The sequence below is a fragment of the Staurois parvus genome, unplaced genomic scaffold (assembly GCF_062004578.1).
Source record: "Staurois parvus isolate SC_StPar_1 unplaced genomic scaffold, SC_StPar_1.0 ptg001445l, whole genome shotgun sequence".
NCBI classification, from domain to species: Eukaryota; Metazoa; Chordata; class Amphibia; order Anura; family Ranidae; genus Staurois; species Staurois parvus.
Genome location: NW_028319241.1, coordinates 473,484 through 495,339, shown reverse-complemented (window position 1 = coordinate 495,339; position 21,856 = coordinate 473,484). Strand labels below are relative to the sequence as shown.

Genomic DNA, 21,856 nt, shown 5'->3' with positions numbered 1-21,856 from the left:
TCCTCCCCTTCCCTCTCCCTCCCCTCCTCTCCCCTCCTCTCCCCGCCCTCCCCTCCTCTCCTCCTCCTCTCCTCTCTCCCCTCCCCTCCCCTCCCTCCCCTCCTCCCTCCCCTCCTCCCCTCCCCTCCTCTCCTCTCCTCTCCTCCCCTCCCTCCCCTCCTCTCCTGTCCTCTCCTCTCCCCTCCCTCCTCTCTTTCCCCTTCCCTTCCTCCCTCCCCTCCTCTTCTCCTCCCATTCCCTCCCCTCCCCTCACCTCCTCTTCCTCCCCCTTCCTTCCCCTCCTCTCCTCTTCTCTCCCCTTCCCTCACCTCCTCTTCTCTCCCCTTCCTCCCTCTCTTCTCTCCTTTTCCCTCCCTCCTCTTCTCTCCCCTTCCCTCCTCTCCCCTCCTCTCCTCATCTCTCCCTTCCTCCCCTCCTCTTCTCTCCTCTCCCTCCTCTCCTCATCTCTCCCCTTCCCTCCCCTCCCCTCCTCATCTCTCCTCTCCTATTCTCCCCTCCCCTCCTCTCCTCATCTCTCCCCCTCCCCTCCTCTCTCCCCTCCCCTCCCCTCCTCTCCTCTCCCTCCCTTCCCTCCCCTCCCCTCCTATTCTCTCCCCTGCCCTCCTCTCCTAATCTCTCCCCTCCCCTCCCCTCCTCTCCTCTCCCCTCCCCTCCTCTCCTCATCTCTCCCCTCCCCTCCTCTCTTCTCTCCTATTCTCTCCCTTCCCTCCCCTCCCTTCCCCTCCTCTCCTCTCCTCTACACTCATCCCCTCCCTTCTCTTTTTCCCCCTCTAATCTTCTCTCCTCTCCTCCTCTCTTCTTTTACCACTCTAATCTATACACTCATCTTTTCTTTTTCTCCTCTTTATCTTTCCTCCCCTCCTCTCTTCTCCTCCTCCTCCCTCCTTCTCTCCCTTTTCTCTCCACTTCCCTCTCTCCTCTTCTCTTTCCCTCCCTACTCTCCTCTTCTCTCTCCTTCTCTCCTCTCCTCTTCCTCTCCTTCTCCCCTTCCTCTCCTCACTCTCTCCCTTCCCTCCCCTCCCTCCTCCATCCCTCCTCTCTCTTCCCTCCTCCTCTCCTCTCCCCTTCCTTCCCCCTCCCCTCCTTCCTCTCCTCTCTCTTATCCTCTCCTATTCTCTCCCTGCCCTCCTCTCAAATCTCTCCCCTCCCCTCCCCTCCCCTCCCTCCTCTCCTCTCCCCTCCTCCCCTCATCTCTCCCCTCCCTCCTCTCTCCCTCCCCTCCTCTCCCTTCCCTCCCCTCCCCTCCTCTCCTCTCCTCTCCTCTTCTCTCCCCTGCCTCCTCTCCTAATCTCTCCCCTCCCCTCCCCTCCTCTCCTCTCCCCTCCCCTCCTCATCTCTCCCTCCCTCTTCTCTCCTATTCTCTCCCCTTCCCTCCCCTCCCTTCCCTCCTCTCCTCTACACTCATCCCCTCCCTTCTCTTTTCCCCTCTAATCTTCTCTCCTCTCCTCCTCTCTCTTTTACCACTCTAATCTACACTCATCTTTTCTATTTTCTCCTCTCCTTTTATCTTTCCTCCCCTCCTCTCTTCTCCTCTCCTCCTCTCTTCTCTCCTTTTCTCTCCACTCATTCCCCTCTATTCTCCTCTCTTCTCTTTTCCCCTCTAATCTCCTCTTCTCTCTTCTCTCCTCTCCTCTCTTTTCCTCTCATCTTCTCTTTTTTCCTCTCCTCACCACTCATCCCTTCTCCTCCCCTCCCCTCTCCTTTCCTCTCTTTTACCCCTATAATCTCTTCTCATCTTCTCTCTTTTCTCTCTCCTCTGTTATCTTCTCTTCAACTCTCCTCTTTTCTCCTCTCCTCTCCCCTCACCAAAACCAGGTACACCTCAGACATGGCCGCCATTCAGCAATCCCAACAGAATCACAAGCTAGAGGTGTCAGTTAACAAGGGAGAGAAAAAGTTTCATCCTTCGCTGGGTCACGGCCACATAATTCAGGTCTCATACTTTGCTGGGGTCACGGCCACATAATTCAAGTCTCATCCTTCGCTGGGGTCACGGCCACATAATCAAGTCTCATCCTTCGCTGGGGTCACGGCCACATAATTCAAGTCTCATCCTTCGCTGGGGTCACGGCCACATAATTCAAGTCTCATCCTTCGCTGGGGTCACGGCCACATAATTCAAGTCTCATCCTTCACTGGGGTCACGGCCACATAATTCTGGTCTCATCCCTTCACTGGGGTCACGGCCACATAATTTAGGTCTCATCCTTTCGCTGGGGTCACGGCCACATAATTCAGGTCTCATCCTTCGCTGGGGTCACGGCCACATAATTCAGGTCTCATACTTTGTTGGGGTCACGGCCACATAATTCAGGTCTCATACTTTGTTGGGGTCACGGCCACATAATTCAAGTCTCATCCTTTGTTGGGATCACGGCCACATAATTCTGGTCTCATCCCTTCACTGGGGTCACGGCCACATAATTCAAGTCTCATCCTTCGCTGGGGTCACGGCCACATAATTCAAGTCTCATCCCTTCGCTGGGGTCACAGCCACATAATTCAAGTCTCATCCTTCGCTGGGGTCACGGCCACAAAATTCAAGTCTCATCCTTCGCTGGGGTCACGGCCACATAATTCAAGTCTCATCCTTCGCTGGGGTCACGGCCACATAATTCTGGTCTCATCCCTTCACTGGGGTCACGGCCACATAATTCAGGTCTCATCCTTCGCTGGGGTCACAGCCACATAATTCAGGTCTCATACTTTGTTGGGGTCACGGCCACATAATTCAAGTCTCATCCTTTGTTGGGATCATGGCCACATAATTCTGGTCTCATCCCTTCGCTGGGGTCACGGCCACATAATTCAAGTCTCATCCTTCGCTGGGGTCACGGCCACATAATTCAAGTCTCATCCTTCGCTGGGGTCACGGCCACATAATTCAAGTCTCATCCTTCGCTGGGGTCACGGCCACATAATTCAAGTCTCATCCTTCGCTGGGGTCACGGCCACATAATTCTGGTCTCATCCCTTCACTGGGGTCACGGCCACATAATTTAGGTCTCATCCTTTGCTGGGGTCACGGCCACATAATTCAAGTCTCATCCTTCGCTGGGGTCACGGCCACATAATTCAAGTCTCATCCTTTACTGGGGTCATGGCCACATAATTCAAGTCTCATCCTTCGCTGGGGTCACGGCCACATAATGCAGGTCTCATCCTTCGCTGGGGTCACGGCCACATAATTCAGGTCTCATCCCTTGCTGGGGTCACGGCCACATAATGCAGGTCTCATCGTTGGCTGGGGTCACGGCCACATAATTCTGGTCTCATCCCTTCGCTGGGGTCACAGCCACATATTCAAGTCTCATCCTTCGCTGGGGTCACGGCCACATAATTCAAGTCTCATCCTTCGCTGGGGTCACAGCCACATAATGCAGGTCTCATCCTTCGCTGGGGTCACAGCCACATAATTCAGGTCTCATCCTTCACTGGGGTCACAGCCACATAATTCAGGTCTCATCCTTCACTGGGGTCACGGCCACATAACTCAGGTCTCATCCTTCACTGGGGTCACGGCCACATAATCAGATCTCATCCTTGCTGGGGTCACGGCCACATAATTCAGGTCTCATCCTTCGCTGGGGTCACGGCCACATAATTCAAGTCTCATCCTTCGCTGGGGTCATGGCCACATAATTCAGGTCTCATCCTTCGCTGGGGTCACGGCCACATAATTCAAGTCTCATCCCTTTGCTGGGGTCATGGCCACATAATTCAAGTCTCATCCCTTCGCTGGGGTCATGGCCACATAATTCAGGTCTCATCCTTCGCTGGGTTACGGCCACATAATTCAGGTCTCATCCCTTCGCTGGGGTCACGGCCACATAATTCAAGTCTCATCCTTTGCTGGGGTCATGGCTAGAGATGAGCGAAGTATTCAAAAAATTCGATTTGGCTGATTCGGCGAATTTCAGGAAGAAATTTGATTCGATGCAAATTTATTCGCTACGAAGATAACTTATAAAAAGGGTTTCTAGGCTTCAGAGAGCCTTTAAATGAGTGCAGAACACTGTACCTTTAATTTAAATGCCCTTGGAGATGAGGAAGGAGAAGGAGAAGGATGAGAAGAAGGAGAAGGATGAGAAGAAGGAGAAGGATGAGAAGAAGGAGAAGGAGAAGGATGAGAAGGAGAAGGATGAGAAGAAGGAGAAGGATGAGAAGAAGGATGAGAGAAGGAAGAGAAGAAGGAGAAGGATGAGAAGAAGGAGAAGGATGAGAAGAAGGAGAAGGATGAGAAGAAGGAGAAGGATGAGAAGAAGGATGAGAAGGATGAGAAGAAGGAGAAGGATGAGAAGAAGGACAGTTCTGTGACAGTTTCTGTCTATTTCTGACAGTTCTGGGACATTCCTCCATACAGCGGTTGAAACATTGTATCTATTTGTTTCCATAAATGACATTCTGCAGATACACTTAGAGGAGCTCTGCACTTACACTTTTTGCCGGCTTGGAATTATTCTTATTTTCATCCTACTTCTTCTTCTTTCTTCTTTCATCCTCATCCTCATCCTCTTCTTCTGAGGATGAGGATGAGGATGAAGAAGAAGAAGAAGAAGTAGGATGAAAATAAGAATTCCAAACCGGCAAAAAGTGTAAGTGGCAGAGTTCCTCTATTTCTGACAGTTTCTCTGACAGCTTCTTCACATGTACGGCGGTTGAAACATCTGTATCCTAAATGGAAACTAATAGATACAATGTTTCAACCGCTGTACATGTGAAGGAACTGTCCAGAGAAATGTCAGAAATAGCAGAGCTCTCTGCAGGGACACTTTTGCCGGCTGATCGGGAAAAATTCGATTCGCGCACCCGAAGTAGGCAAATTTTCGGATTCGACGCGAATCGAATTGTTCCTGAAATTCGTATCGAATTCCGGTTCGCCTGGTTCGATTCGCTCATCTCTAGTCATGGCCACATAATTCAAGTCACATCCTTCACCGGGGTCACGGCCACATAATTCAAGTCTCATCCCTTCGCTGGGGTCACGGCCACAAAATTCAAGTCTCATCCTTTGCTGGGGTCACGGCCACATAATTCAAGTCTCATCCTTTGCTGGGGTCACGGCCACATAATTCTGGTCTCATCTCTTCGCTGGGGTCACGGCCACATAATTCAAGTCTCATCCTTCGCTGGGGTCACGGCCACATAATTCAGGTCTCTTCCTTCATTGGGGTCACGGCCACATAATTCAAGTCTCATCCTTTGCTGGGGTCACGGCCACATAATTCAGGTCTCTTCCTTCGTTGGGGTCACGGCCACATAATTCAAGTCTCATCCTTCGCTGGGGTTACGGCCACATAATTCAAGTCTCTTCCTTCGTTGGGGTCACGGCCACATAATTCAAGTCTCATCCTTCGCTGGGGTTACGGCCACATAATTCAAGTCTCATCCTTCGCTGGGGTCACGGCCACATAATTCAGGTCTCTTCCTTCGCTGGGGTCACGGCCACATAATTCAAGTCTCATCCTTTGCTGGGGTCACGGCCACATAATTCAGGTCTCTTCTTTTGTTGGGGTCACGGCCACATAATTCAAGTCTCATCCTTCGCTGGGGTCACGGCCACATAATTCAGGTCTCTTCCTTCGTTGGGGTCACGGCCACATAATTCAAGTCTCATCCTTTGCTGGGGTCACGGCCACATAATTCAGGTCTCTTCCTTCGTTGGGGTCACGGCCACTAATTCAAGTCTCATCCTTCGCTGGTGTCACGGCCACATAATTCTGGTCTCATCCCTTTGCTGGGGTCACAGCCACATAATTCAGCCCCCCCCCATGTCTGACCTGTGTGATAAGATGTGGGATGTTCTCTTTCAGGCCGCTCTGTGCACACCTGACTACGGCTACAAGAAGACAGTCGCAATGTTCCCGGCAACTGTGATCTCCAGCCGCTACGACAGGGTCCTACTCTTCAACGGTGACCTCGTCTTGTTGCAGGTATGTTGGCCAAGACTTGGAGGGGCCGTTGTCATCCTCTCCTCAGGTGCCAGGTTTCAGCATCTTGATTGGCTGTTGGGGCATGACTTCATGGGGGGGGGTCAGTCCTTTGGGCACAGTTCACGTGTGCTGGGCATGCATGCCGTGTATCCACAGGTCCGTGTACATTTGGTAGAAGAGGCCAGGCAGGTACGATGGTGATATTGTAGAGGAGACCCAGCGTGTCTCTTCTGTAATAAATGAGCCGATCGCAGTTTTCTGAAAGTGAAGTTTAGTTCCACCTTAAGAATTTGGACAAACAACACAAATTGTTACAAAAGACGTTCATTTCTGTTATTTTGGAACATCTTATCGGCTCAACTGTGACCCAGAATATGTGAAGAACATCTATCTCTACAGACGGCACCACGAGACATTCCAAGGACAGCGAGACATTCCAAGGACAGCGAGACATTCCAAGGACAGCGAGACATTCCAGGGACGGGCAACAACAAATTCTTCTGATAACATATTTCTACAAAAAGTCATTCTAACGTGTAAGAGAGACCGTTGTGGTTCAAGGCCCTACCCCCACTCCAGCCCTGCTAGAACACTGTCCCTCCTGCCATCTTGTGCCCTCCTCCATGCCAGAGGCCTCCTCATGACAGCCCCGGCCATAGACCTTTATATCCAAAGGAAGGAAAGTCCACATAAAAAAATAATTTCACTGCACCATATTATTATTATTCAGGGAATGGCAAGCGAGTCACATCGCTAGGACATACACTCTGGAGTTACTTGACATACACACTCAATCACATAAAGTGGACAGTCCACAGTAGTCACAGGTGAAAGCATGTGCAGCCCCTCACAGCCATCTCCCTCTATTCTCTCCTCTGCCCAGGGTCATCAGAACTCAGAGGAATGTGTTCTCTGTGGTCACCTCCTAGTTGGATACATCTCTCCCGGGAACCCTCCAGGGAAGCAAGCCTCACACAGGGATTTCCAGGCTGGCCTTAAAGGCCTTTTGTAATCTGCCCCAGCTCCCACCTCCCTAAGGGACAGAATGTCTACAACCGGCCTCCTGCCCTGTCCAGGGAACACGCATGTTGGTTACATTCTCACGAGTGTGGGGCGTCTGGCTTCCATGCCCGAAGTCTTACTGTGTCCCCTCCCAATCAAGCTTAAATATGGGTGCTGACTCACCCCTGACATCACCTGTGGGAGGGCTGTACCTAAAAGGTATGCCCTGAAGAAGCCCCGGTCAGTGGGAGGGGTGAAACATGTAGGCGAATTGGATCACGTCCTCCTATCCTGAGAGGTCCCCCTGGGAGACGCCATACTGCACGCCGGCCCTCATGTCCAGTCTGGATAGTATGTGCCGCCCTGGTGGGATCTATGGACATTACTACACACCCATGTATGGTCAATCAGCTACCTCAATATTGCACTACATTGGTAGGCTGGACCTGTCGGCGCCTATCAGGTGGTCAGCCAGGATGGTCTCCGAGGAAATACTGCGTTCTGGAGGAGCAGCGGCATACATCAACATTGAGTGCTGGGCACACTAAGAATAATGGTCCACCTCAAGTGGGACATTGTGGTTGTCCCTCTGCTCTTTCCTCACCCAAGTGGGGGTCACCTCCGGCATTACTCATATTGGACTACATTGCTCTATGTGGGTATTCATATCTATGTGGACTCTAACCATCCTTCACCAGTTCTGGCACTGCTACAGAGGGACTCTTTGGAGGACATTGTCCAGCTTTCCTAGGATAGGGGAACCAGGGGAATTGAGGGAGGATTGGGTGGTAGTGGTGGCTCCATGTGCCCTAGAGTGGGGTGGGGATCTGGCCGAGGGGGGGAGCTGGGTGTGTGGAGGGTCTGGGGTAGGGGGGATCGGTTGGAGGTGAGGGGGGAAGGGTGGAGGGGTGGATTGGGTTGGGTACATGCATTGATATAGACTCTAACCATCCTTCACCAGTTCTGGCACTGCTACAGAGGGACTCTTTGGAGGACATTGTCCAGCTTTCCTAGGATAGGGGGACCAGAGGAATTGAGGAAGGAGTGAGTGGTGGTGGTTGCCTCCAGGTGCCCTAGAATGGGATGGCGATCTGGCCGAGGGGGGGAGCTGGGTGTGTGGAGGGTCTGGGGTAGGGGGGATCGGTTGGAGGTGAGGGGGGAAGGGTGGAGGGGTGGATTGGGTTGGGTACATGCATTGATATAGACTCTAACCATCCTTCACCAGTTCTGGCACTGCTACAGAGGGACTCTTTGGAGGACATTGTCCAGCTTTTCTAGGATAGGGGGACCAGGGGAATTGAGGGAGGAGTGGGTGATGGTGGTGGCCCCTGGGTGCCTAGAAATTGACACAAAAATGTATTTAATTTTTCTTTTCTCTTTTATGAAAACCCCCTCCCCCCCCCCCAACACATTTTTTCATCTTGACCTTTCCAATTTCTTTTACCCCTCCCCCCCCCCCCCCAAATGACCATGTTTATGAAGGTCATTTACCTGATGATTAGATGTATCCAGTAGTATCTGTGGCCTTATGTAGATCAATCAGGTGCTGCTGAGCCTCTGAAAAACTTACCCCTGTCATTGTTCAGTGGATGTGTGCTGAACAGCCCTGATATTCATATTCATGCAATATCTTCAAGATGGATCCGACATATTTTGGATTTCAAAGGATTGCTGTATCTCTTGTATTGATAAATCTGTATTTGTAGGCGGGTGCAGTTAGCCATTTTACCACTAGGTGGCTCTGTAGCAGAATAGTGTCACCAGGTGTTAGGTCCCTTTTGGGTAGAACCTTCCCACAAGTGATGCCTGGGGTGAGTCAGCACCTTTATATAGGCAAGGTAGGGAGGGGGCACAGTAGACTAGGGCCATGGGAGCCATACAACCCACATCTGTGTGAATGTAACCTACATATATGGGCCCTGGACAGAGCCTGAGGCTGGGTGGAGTGGACCTGTATGCAGGAGGAACCAGCTGTAGACAATCTGTCCCTTAAGGGATTGCAGTAAGCGAAACTTGTATCAAAGTCAGAGTTCAAACTTCACAAACAATCCAGCAGGAAGGTACCCAACCGAGTAACTCAGAGATGTAACAGGAATGTAGAATGGAGCAGATCTCGGATGTACCGACAGTGTCTGTCTCAGAGAAATGCAACCTAGCCAGTCAGTACTTGGTGGATTCCAGGAAGAATGGAGTGTCCCTATCCTTTCCCTCCGGGTTTGGAACCTTTCCTTATCGCTATTCACTGTCCCTGTTAGACGGGTGACCTGTCCATGCACTACCCACTAGCAGAAGACAGGGTCTTAAATAGACTTTGCCTGACCCAAGATGGCCACCAGATTCACATTGGTTGGCAACATCCAACTGGATAGCTTCCCCAGTGACCCAGGAAACTATAGAGGAGAATGCTCCTCCTGACTTCCTCTCCCTCTGCAATGCCGCTGTATTCAGGGGCGTATTTACCACAAGCCAAACAAGGCACTTGCCTAGGGCGGCATTTTTTATGGGGGGCACCACTGATCTGAGAGAGGCTGCAGGCTGCTTGATGGTGTATGCAGAGCCCAACTGTCGTTCCCAGGGATGTCTAGAGCTGTAAAGGTGAATGTCTTTCTCTCTGTCACCGGTTGGTGTTGGGGTTGATAGTGAAACGCTCTCTTGGGTGTGGGGATGATGGGGCAGGGGTGTTGTTGGTCACTGTCAGGCTCTTTCCACGGGGGGGGAAAGGGGGTGTGGTGTTGTTCGGTGTCAGGGTCTCTACGCTGGGGAGGAGTGGCGTCCAATTTTTGTGTTGCCTAGGGCAGCATAAAACATAAATACACCACTGACTGCAGTTGAGTGCCACCTGCAGTGGAGAAAGTGCCTACATGCTTCCCCGAAGGGCTGTCTCTTGAGAGCGATGTTCCCAGCTGGGCGGTGTCCTCCGAGTACTGATGACCCTGGAAGTGGAAGACTATAGGAAGATGGGTGTGAGGTGCTGCTTTCACTTGTGACTGCTGTAGACCGTCCACTTTAGGTGGAGGACAAGTTATTTTGGAATGCATGTTCTTGTGTTGTGACTTTCTTTCCGTTCCCTGAACAACACCAGTAAAGTGCAGTGAAGCTAACTACCATGCGGCATTCCATCGTCGGGATCTAAAGGTCCATGGCGAGGAGCAGGGAACAAGATGGCGGAGGGGTTGGCCTCAGCTGGTGGAGCAGGGTTAGTGCCTTGAGCTTGGGCACCAAAACTAGTCAACCAGAAGGACCCTCTTACACATTAATACATAAAGAATTGGGGAAAAAACATAACGGAGCAAAAATGTAATCCTTCCTTCAGCAGCAAAACGGAATGTTTATTGCAGAGGGACAATAGAAAGCGTCGTTCCGGCTGTCATTCTGGTATGCAGAGTCCTCCATAGCAAACACACACATATGCGGTTCAAGCTGGTTCACTGCCAGTCAAGCTGCCTGGGGGGGGGTCAAACGATTGATCAACCTCCAGTTTCCCCGACTACTAGGAGGGATCATGTAAGACAAGGAAACTGGAGGCACAAAAACCCCGAAGTGTACAGAAGGCAGATTATGACAACACCAGATGGAAAACCCCGTCATTCCATTCACAGGGGACGGCGTGTAATGCCGCCTCAAGTGCAAGAACAAGCTTGCAGACATTCTAAGGAGAAACGTTTTCGGTGATCGGAGCCAAGAGGACATTCCTGAGCCATCCCCAGATGCTGTGAATGACAGTCGCTGGTCCGGTGGTGTGAATGACAGTCGCTGGTTCAATAGTGTGAATGACAGTCGCTGGTCCGGTGGTGTGAATGACAGTCGCTGGTTCAATAGTGTGAATGACAGTCGCTGGTTCAATAGTGTGAATGACAGTCGCTGGTTCAATAGTGTGAATGACAGTCGCTGGTCCGGTGGTGTGAATGACAGTCGCTGGTTTGATGGTGTGAATGACAGTCGCTTGTCCGATGGTGTGAATGACAGTTGCTGGTTTGATGGTGTGAATGACAGTTGCTGGTCCGATATTGTGAATGACAGTCACTGGTCCGATGGTGTGAATGACAGTCGCTGGTCCGATAGTGTAAATGACAGTCGCTGGCCCGATGGTGTGAATGACAGTCGCTGGTCCAGTGGTGTGAATGACAGTCGCTGGTCCAATAGTGTGAACGACAGTCGCTGGTCCGATGGTGTGAACGACAGTCGCTGGTCCAATAGTGTGAACGACAGTCACTGGTCCGATGGTGTGAATGACAGTCGCTGGTCCGGTGGTGTGAATGACAATCTCTCGTCCGGTGGTGTGAATGACAGTCGCTGGTCCTGTGATGTGAATGACAGTCGCTGGTCCGGTGGTGTGAATGACAGTCGCTGGTCCGGTGATGTGAATGACAGTCGCTGGTCCGGTGATGTGAATGACAGTCGCTGGTCTGGTGATGTGAATGACAGTCGCTGGTCCGGTGGTGTGAATGACAGTCGCTGGTCCGGTGGTGTGAATGACAGTCGCTGGTCCGATGGTGTGAATGACAGTCGCTGGTCCGGTGGTGTGAATGACAGTCGCTGGTCCGATGGTGTGAATGACAGTCGCTGGTTTGATTGGTGTGAATGACAGTCGCTGGTCCGGTGGTGTGAATGACAGTCGCTGGTCCGGTGGTGTGAATGATAGTCTCTGGTATGATGGTGTGAATGACAGTCTCTGGTCCGGTGGTGTGAATGACAGTCGCTGGTCCGGGGGTGTGAATGACAGTCACTGGTCCGGGGGTGTGAATGACAGTCACTGGTCCGGGGGTGTGAATGACAGTCACTGGTCCGATATTGTGAATGACAGTCGCTTGTTCGGTGGTGTGAATGACAGTTGCTGGTTTGATTGGTGTGAATGACAGTCGCTGGTCCGGTGGTGTGAATGACAGTCGCTGGTCCGGTGGTGTGAATGATAGTCTCTGGTATGATGGTGTGAATGACAGTCGCTGGTCCGGTGGTGTGAATGACAGTCGTTGGTCCGGGGGTGGGAATGACAGTCACTGGTCCGATATTGTGAATGACAGTCGCTGGTCCGATATTGTGAATGACAGTCGCTTGTTCGGTGGTGTGAATGACAGTCGCTAGTCCAGTGGTGTGAATGATAGTCACTGGTCTGATATTGTGAATGACAGTCGCTGGTCCGGTGGTGTGAATGACAGTCGTTGGTCCGATATTGTGAATGACAGTCGCTTGTTCAGTGGTGTGAATGACAATCTCTGGTCCGGTGGTGTGAATGACAGTTGCTGGTTTGATGGTGTGAATGACAGTCGTTGGTCCGATATTGTGAATGACAGTCGCTGGTTTGATTGGTGTGAATGACAGTCGCTGGTCCGGTGGTGTGAATGACAGTCGCTGGTCCGGTGGTGTGAATGATAGTCTCTGGTATGATGGTGTGAATGACAGTCTCTGGTCCGGTGGTGTGAATGACAGTCGCTGGTCCGGGGGTGTGAATGACAGTCACTGGTCCGGGGGTGTGAATGACAGTCACTGGTCCGGGGGTGTGAATGACAGTCACTGGTCCGATATTGTGAATGACAGTCGCTTGTTCGGTGGTGTGAATGACAGTTGCTGGTTTGATTGGTGTGAATGACAGTCGCTGGTCCAGTGGTGTGAATGACAGTCGCTGGTCCGGTGGTGTGAATGATAGTCTCTGGTATGATGGTGTGAATGACAGTCGCTGGTCCGGTGGTGTGAATGACAGTCGCTGGTCCGGGGGTGTGAATGACAGTCACTGGTCCGATATTGTGAATGACAGTCGCTGGTCCGATATTGTGAATGACAGTCGCTTGTTCAGTGGTGTGAATGACAGTCGCTAGTCCAGTGGTGTGAATGATAGTCACTGGTCTGATATTGTGAATGACAGTCGCTGGTCCGGTGGTGTGAATGACAGTCACTGGTCCGATATTGTGAATGACAGTCGCTGGTCCGGTGGTGTAAATGACAGTCGCTGGTCGGATGGTGTGAATGATAGTCACTGGTCTGATATTGTGAATGACAGTCGCTGGTCCGGTGGTGTAAATGACAGTCGCTGGTCGGATGGTGTGAATGACAGTCGCTGGTCCGGTGGTGTGAATGACAGTCGTTGGTCCGATATTGTGAATGACAGTCGCTTGTTCGGCGGTGTGAATGACAGTCGCTAGTCCAGTGGTGTGAATGACAATCTCTGGTCCGGTGGTGTGAATGACAGTTGCTGGTTTGATGGTGTGAATGACAGTCGTTGGTCCGATATTGTGAATGACAGTCGTTGGTCCAATAGTGTGAATGACAGTCGTTGGTCCGATATTGTGAATGACAGTTGCTGATCCAGTGGTGTTAATTACAGTCGCTGGTCTGGAGATGTGAATGACAGTCGCTGGTCTGATATTGTGAATGACAGTCGCTGGTCTGGAGATGTGAATGACAGTCGCTGATCTGGAGATGTGAATGACAGTCGCTGGTCTGGAGATGTGATTGACAGTCGCTGGCCTGGAGATGTGAATGACAGTCGCTGGTCTGGAGATGTGAATGACAGTCGCTGGTCTGGAGATGTGAATGACAGTCGCTGGTCTGGAGATGTCAATGACAGTCGCTGGTCCGATATTGTGAATGACAGTCGCTGGTCTGGAGATGTGAATGATAGTCGCTGGTCTGGAGATGTGAATGACAGTCGCTGGTCCGGTGGTGTTAATGACAGTCGCTGGTCCGATATTGTAAATAAGAGTCGCTGGTCCGCTCATGTGAATGACAGTCACTGGTCCAGTGGTGTGAATGACAGTTGATGGTCCGATGATTTAAATGACAGTCGCTGGTCAGGAGGTGTGAATAACAGTCCCTGGTCTGGTAGTGTGAATGACAGTCGCTGGTCCGATGGTGTGAATGGCAGTCGCTGGTCTCATGGTGTGAATGACAGTCACTGGTCTGATGATTTAAATGACAGTCGCTGGTCTGGAGATGTGAATGACAGTTTATGGTCTGATGGTGTGAATGACAGTCGGTCGTCCGATATTGTGAATGACAGTCGCTGGTCTGGAGATGTGAATAACTGTCGCTGGTCTGGAAATGTGAATGACAGTCGGTCCGATATTGTGAATGACAGTTGATGGTCCAATATTGGGAATAACAGTCGCTGGTCTGGAAATGTGAATGACAGTCGCTGGTCCGATATTGTGAATGACAGTCGCTGGTCTGGAGATGTGAATGACAGTCGCTGGTCTGGAGATGTGATTGACAGTCGCTGGCCTGGAGATGTGCATGACAGTCGCTGGTTTGGAGATGTGAATGACAGTCGCTGGTCTGCAGATGTGAATGACAGTCGCTGGTCTGGAGGTGTGATTGACAGTCGCTGGTCTGGAGGTATGAATGACAGTCGCTGGTCTGGAGGTGTGAATGACAGTCGCTGGTCTGGAGATGTGAATGACAGTCGCTGGTCTGGAGATGTGAATGACAGTCGCTGGTCTGGAGGTGTGAATGACAGTCGCTGGTCTGGAGATGTGAATGACAGTCGCTGGTCTGGAGGTGTGAATGACAGTCGCTGGTCTGGAGGTATGAATGACATTCGCTGGTCTGGAGATGTGAATGACAGTCGCTGGTCTGGAGGTGTGAATGACAGTCGCTGGTCCGGTGGTGGGAATGACAGTCGCTGGCCTGGAGATGTGAATGACAGTCGCTGGTCTGGACATATGAATGACAGTCGCTGGTCTGGAGATGTGAATGACAGTCGCTGGTCTGGAGATGTGAATGACAGTCGCTGGTCTGGAGATGTCAATGACAGTCGCTGGTCCGATATTGTGAATGACAGTCGCTGGTCTGGAGATGTGAATGATAGTCGCTGGTCTGGAGATGTGAATGACAGTCGCTGGTCCGGTGGTGTTAATGACAGTCGCTGGTCCGATATTGTGAATAAGAGTCGCTGGTCCGCTCATGTGAATGACAGTCACTGGTCCAGTGGTGTGAATGACAGTTGATGGTCCGATGATTTAAATGACAGTCGCTGGTCAGGAGGTGTGAATAACAGTCCCTGGTCTGGTAGTGTGAATGACAGTCGCTGGTCCGATGGTGTGAATGGCAGTCGCTGGTCTCATGGTGTGAATGACAGTCACTGGTCTGATGATTTAAATGACAGTCGCTGGTCTGGAGATGTGAATGACAGTTTATGGTCTGATGGTGTGAATGACAGTCGGTCGTCCGATATTGTGAATGACAGTCGCTGGTCTGGAGATGTGAATAACTGTCGCTGGTCTGGAAATGTGAATGACAGTCGGTCCGATTTTGTGAATGACAGTTGATGGTCCAATATTGGGAATAACAGTCGCTGGTCTGGAAATGTGAATGACAGTCGCTGGTCCGATATTGTGAATGACAGTCGCTGGTCTGGAGATGTGAATGACAGTCGCTGGTCTGGAGATGTGATTGACAGTCGCTGGCCTGGAGATGTGCATGACAGTCGCTGGTTTGGAGATGTGAATGACAGTCGCTGGTCTGCAGATGTGAATGACAGTCGCTGGTCTGGAGGTGTGATTGACAGTCGCTGGTCTGGAGGTATGAATGACAGTCGCTGGTCTGGAGGTGTGAATGACAGTCGCTGGTCTGGAGATGTGAATGACAGTCGCTGGTCTGGAGATGTGAATGACAGTCGCTGGTCTGGAGGTGTGAATGACAGTCGCTGGTCTGGAGATGTGAATGACAGTCGCTGGTCTGGAGGTGTGAATGACAGTCGCTGGTCTGGAGGTATGAATGACATTCGCTGGTCTGGAGATGTGAATGACAGTCGCTGGTCTGGAGGTGTGAATGACAGTCGCTGGTCCGGTGGTGGGAATGACAGTCGCTGGCCTGGAGATGTGAATGACAGTCGCTGGTCTGGACATATGAATGACAGTCGCTGGTCTGGAGATGTGAATGACAGTCGCTGGTCTGGAGATGTGATTGTCAGTCGCTGGTCTGGAGGTGTGAATGACAGTCGCTGGTCTGGAGATGTGAATGACAGTCGCTGCTCTGGAGGTGTGAATGACAGTCGCTGCTCTGGAGGTATGAATGACAGTCGCTGGTCTGGAGGTGTGAATGACAGTCGCTGGTCTGGAGATGTGAATGACAGTCGCTGGTCTGGAGATGTGATTGTCAGTCGCTGGTCTGGAGGTGTGAATGACAGTCGCTGGTCTGGAGATGTGAATGACAGTCGCTGGTCTGGAGGTGTGAATGACAGTCGCTGGTCCGGTGGTGGGAATGACAGTCGCTGGCCTGGAGATGTGAATGACAGTCGCTGGTCTGGACATATGAATGACAGTCGCTGGTCTGGAGATGTGAATGACAGTCGCTGGTCTGGAGGTGTGAATGACAGTCGCTGGTCTGGAGGTGTGATTGACAGTCGCTGGTCTGGAGGTATGAATGACAGTCGCTGGTCTGGAGGTGTGAATGACAGTCGCTGGTCTGGAGATGTGAATGACAGTCGCTGGTCTGGAGATGTGAATGACAGTCGCTGGTCTGGAGGTGTGAATGACAGTCGCTGGTCTGGAGGTATGAATGACAGTCGCTGGTCTGGAGGTATGAATGACAGTCGCTGGTCTGGAGGTGTGAATGACAGTCGCTGGTCCGGTGGTGGGAATGACAGTCACTGGCCTGGAGATGTGAATGACAGTTGCTGGTCTGGACATATGAATGACAGTCGCTGGTCTGGAGATGTGATTGTCAGTCGCTGGTCTGGAGGTGTGATTGACAGTCGCTGGTCTGGAGATGTGAATGACAGTCGCTGATCTGGAGATGTGAATGACAGTCGCTGGTCTGGAGATGTGAATGACAGTCGCTGGTCCGATATTGTTAGTGACAGTCGCTGGTCCGATATTGTGAACGACAGTTGCTAGCCTGGAGATGTGAATGACAGTCGCTGGTCCAATATTGTGAATGACAGTCACTGGTCTGATAGTGAGAATGACAGTCGCTGGTCCGATATTGTGAATGACAGTTGCTAGCCTGGAGATGTGAATGACAGTTGCTGGTCCGATATTGTGAATGACAGTCGCTGGTCTGATAGTGAGAATGACAGTCTCTGGTCTGGAGGTGTGAATGACAGTCGCTGGTCCGATATTGTGAATGACAGTCGCTGGTCTGGAGATGTGAATGACAGTCGCTGGTCTGGAGATGTGAATGACAGTCGCTGGTCTGGAGATGTGAATGACAGTCGCTGGTCTGGAGATGTGAATGACAGTCGCTGGTCTGGAGGTGTGAATGACAGTCGCTGATCTGGAGATGTGAATGACAGTCGCTCGTCTGGAGATGTGAATGACAGTCGCTGGTCTGATATTGTTAGTGACAGTCGCTGGTCCGATATTGTGAATGACAGTTGCTAGCCTGGAGATGTGAATGAGAGTCGCTGGTCCGATATTGTGAATGACAGTCGCTGGTCTGGAGATGTGAATGACAGTCGCTGGTCTGGAGATGTGAATGACAGTCGCTGGTCTGGAGGTGTGAATGACAGTCGCTGGTCTGGAGATGTGAATGACAGTCGCTGGTCTGGAGATGTGAATGACAGTCGCTGGTCTGGAGATGTGAATGACAGTCGCTGGTCTGGAGGTGTGAATGACAGTCGCTGATCTGGAGATGTGAATGACAGTCGCTCGTCTGGAGATGTGAATGACAGTCGCTGGTCTGGAGATGTGAATGACAGTCGCTGGTGTGGAGGCGTGAATGACAGTCGCTGGTCTGATAGTGTGAGTGACAGTCGCTGGTCCGGTGATGTGAATGACAGTCGCTGGTCCGGTGATGTGAATGACAGTCGCTGGTCTGGAGATGTGAATGACAGTCGCTGGTCTGATAGTGTGAGTGACAGTCGCTGGTCCGGTGGTGTGAATGACAGTCGCTGGGGTAATATTTGTCCTTCAGGTTTGGTGACTCTTCTGTCCTCTCTTCTTCCTGGTCAGGGGAACGACATGAACATGTATGACCTCCGGACCGTGTGGGTTGACGCCACGACAAGGCAGACATCTGATCCCACCAGGTGAGGAGGACGATTATTCTGAGTGACGTTCGATGGTCGCGGAATATTTATTTTTGGAATATTGTTTCCCAGAACTTTCTTTGGTAGACCTTTTCCTGGGGTGGGCTGTAAACCCTCCATACACCCAGTGAAGTGACCGGCCTCAGGTGATACACGGAGAGGAAACCAATCCTCCTACATACGTTGTACCTGTTTATCTGCAGTCTTCTCTCCTTTACATCGGTTCCGAATCTATAAAGCTTGTCTGAGAGTTCAGAAAAAAGGGGGTGGAGAGCTGAAATTGCACACTTCAGAGCTCAGTGAGGAGAGCTCTGGGAGCTGATTGGAAGGAAGGGACTCACCCCCCCCCCCTCCACACAGCGGTGAGGCTGTCAATCTGCTGGAGGTCCCTCTCCTGTCACCATTTATCTCTTGGTGTCAGGAAAACTTGTCAGAAGTGACTGATAGCAGAGGAAGGAGGCAGCGGCAGAAATGACACTCAGTGCTCTGAACTGAGACAAGTACACACTATAGAGGGATCTGCTCTAGCCCCAGCCCCCCCCAATACTTACCTGAACCCCCTGGGGGGGTGCATGGGAGCCTCGGCTATCCCGGATCTCTCTCTCCTCATTGGCTGAGGCACAGCATTGGCTCCCACCTCTTTCAATCACACCACAGGGGTGGAGTTGATCCACAGCTCTATGTGTCTTATGGACACATAGACCGGGACTCAGGAGAGAGCACACACCAGTGCCCCCCATAGCAAACAGCTTGCTATAGGGGGCACTGGTCAAGGGGAGGAGCCAGGAGCACCAGTGGAGGAACTGAGATGAGGAGGACCATGGCTTCTCTGAGCGGATAAGTATGACATGGTTGTTATTAGAAAAAAAAAGAACCTTCAACATATCAACACACCGATCGTCCGTACCATTGTGACCTCCGACAGGTGACGGGAATGACAGGGATTGGCTGGTGAAAGTGGGTGGGATATATTAGGCAGCAAGTGAACATGTTGTCCCTGAAGTTGATGTGTTGAAAGCAGAAGAAATGGACAAGCAGGGGCGGACTGACAACTCATGGGGCCCCCGGGCAATAGGGGATCATGGGGCCCCTGTGTCCTTGCCCATACTCAAAAAAGCCTATGAAAAAGGTACCAGGGGCATCTCATGGGGCCCCCTACTGACCCCGGGCCCTCGGGCAGTGCCAGAGTTTCCAAATGGTCAGTCCGCCCCTGTGGACAAGAGTAAGGATTGGAGGGACTCTGACAAGGACCACATTTTAATGTCTAGACGACGGGGTCAGAGCAACTTCAAAACTGCAGCTTTCGTGGGAAGTTCCCGTTCTGCAGCGGTCAGGACCGACCAAAAGAGGTGCAAGGAAGGAAAACTGGCCAACTAGTGACAGGGTCATGGGAAGCCAAGGATCATTGATGGAGGTGGGGAGGGAAGGCTCATTGATGGAGGTGGGGAGGGAAGGCTCATTGATGGAGGTGTGGAGGGAAGGCTCAGTGATGGAGGTGGGAGGGGATGGCTCATTGATGGAGGTGGAGGACAGAAGGCTCATAGATAGAGGTGGGAGGGGATGGCTCATTGATGGAGGTGGAGGAGGGAAAACTGCAGCTTTCATGGGAAGTTTCCGGTCTGCAGTGGTCAGGACCGACCAAAAGAGGTGCAAGGAAGGAAAACTGGCCAACTGGTGACAGGGTCATGGGAAGCCAAGGCTCATTGATGGAGGTGGGGAGGGAAGGCTCGTTGATGGAGGTGGGGAGGGAAGGCTCAATGATGGAGGTGAGGAGGGAAGGCTCAATGATGGAGGCGGGGAGGGAATGCTCATTGATGGAGGTGGGGAGGGAAGGCTCATTGATGGAGGTGGGGAGGGAAGGCTCGTTGATGGAGGTGGAGAGGGAAGGCTCAATGATGGAGGCGGGGAGGGAATGCTCATTGATGGAGGTGGGGAGGGAAGGCTCATGGATGGAGGTGGGGAGGGAAGGCTCATTGATGGAGGTGGCGAGGGAAGGCTCATTGATTTAAAAAATATTAATTAATGATGGATAAATAAATTGTATTAATTAATGATGGATAACTATAGAGTATTGATTACTGATGGATAAATATAGAGTATTGATTACTGATGGATGACTAAAGAGTATTGATTACTGATGCATAACTATAGAGTATTGATTACTGATGGATAAATATAGAGTATTGATTACTGATGGATGACTAAAGAGTATTGATTACTGATGGATAACTATAGAGTATTGATTACTGATGGATAAATATAGAGTATTGATTACTGATGGATGACTATAGAGTATTGATTACTGATAGAAACTAAAGAGTATTGATTACTGATGGATAAATATAGAGTATTGATTACTGATGAATAACTATAGAGTATTGATTACTGATGGATAACTATAGAGTATTGATTACTGATGGATAACTATAGAGTATTGATTACTGATGGATGACTATAGAGTATTGATTACTGATAGAAACTAAAGAGTATTGATTACTGATGGATAACTATAGAGTATTGATTACTGATGGATGACTAAAGAGTATTGATTACTGATGGATAAATGTAGAGTATTGATTACTGATGGATGACTAAAGAGTATTGATTACTGATGGATAAATGTAGAGTATTGATTACTGATGCATAACTATAGAGTATTGATTACTGATGGATAACTATAGAGTATTGATTACTGATGGATAAATATAGAGTATTGATTATTGATGGATAACTATAGAGTATTGATTACTGATGGATAACTGTAGAGTATTGATTAACCATGGATACTTTCTATTAATATGATGTCTCTTGTCTTGCGATTCAGCCACGTCTGGCGTGTTATCACTCCGGAGGAGGAATTTGTCTTTTCCACGAAAGAGCCGCAGCATAAGGTCAGCTGACTTTCTTATTGAATTCTTTTATCAATAATAACTGATTTTGTTGGATCTCCAAACCGGCTTTTCTTGTTCCATTGTTACGGAAAGTCTCCTGAGAGCCGTGCCGCCACCTTTCCCGGACAATGTTGCGTCACTCCTTCTTACACCCCAATGCCATACAATCTATGGTAAATATTGCTCTCACTTCTCTCCAACAACCAGCCAAACTCCAGGATCAGCGAATATTCTATAAATCGATCGATCGCGTGTCTTCTTCTTGGATCTCAGTGTATTTCTTCCAGATCTGTGCAGCCATCCATTATGAGACTTTCTGTAATAAAGATTGCTCTCTGCTGCCCCCTCTCTCCATGTGGTGGCAGAGTGCCGCTGCAGGCTTTCACTGGTGTCAGCTACAGGATGAGATGAGTTTTTCTCTTTCTCTTTCCAGGCATTGTGGATTTGGAAGATGAATCAGCTGATCCGCCAAAGTCTGGAGGGAAAGCGGGACTTTCCATTGTGGGGAAAGACGGGAGAGGCCAACGATCCCCCAATTTCCCGCTTGGTGACCCACACCTACAAGAACGAGGGCAGGTTCAAGAACGCCATTTATGAAGGCGACATGTCCTGGGGGAAGCCGCATGGAAAGTGAGTGAAAGGAGGCTGGAAGGGGCTGAAATGTATTCTAATTATAGTCTTCCTTCCCTAGCCCCTCCCCTCCCCCCATCAACATGCTAATGACATGTCTACATACCTAAATGTAGACCCAGTGATGTCATCACTGGGTCTCTGTGCTTCTCTATGCAATGCAAGCAGATCATGGCTGGTGGGAGGGGCCAGCCAGTACTCCTCATAATTAAATGAATCGGAAACACATGTGTATTATGAATTGTATCGATTCACCTCTTTCTTCTCTTTGCCCAGGGGCACGTTGAAATGGCCGAGCGGGCGCAATCATGCCGGGGACTTCAAATTCGGCCAGGAGGACGGGTAAGAGCAGATATGTGTGTTAGAGGAAATATTCAGTCATCTAAAATCTAGGATTTTTCTCTGAGCCACGGCTGGCATGCTAACACCCCCCAAGG

The 21,856-nt window shown here is 50.6% G+C and overlaps 1 protein-coding gene across 2 annotated transcripts in view; it reads left to right on the top strand.

The window, feature by feature from the left end:
- The window catches only part of LOC149435948 (ALS2 C-terminal-like protein), a 91,104-nt gene that overhangs the window by 38,580 nt on the left and 30,668 nt on the right, over positions 1-21,856 (top strand). For both annotated transcript variants that reach the window (XM_089662232.1, XM_089662231.1), the window contains exons 8-12: positions 5,814-5,933; positions 17,822-17,898; positions 20,723-20,789; positions 21,223-21,419; positions 21,696-21,761. In XM_089662232.1, coding sequence (XP_089518358.1) covers positions 5,814-5,933; positions 17,822-17,898; positions 20,723-20,789; positions 21,223-21,419; positions 21,696-21,761 — 527 coding nt within the window. The remainder of the gene's footprint in view (positions 1-5,813; positions 5,934-17,821; positions 17,899-20,722; positions 20,790-21,222; positions 21,420-21,695; positions 21,762-21,856) is intronic.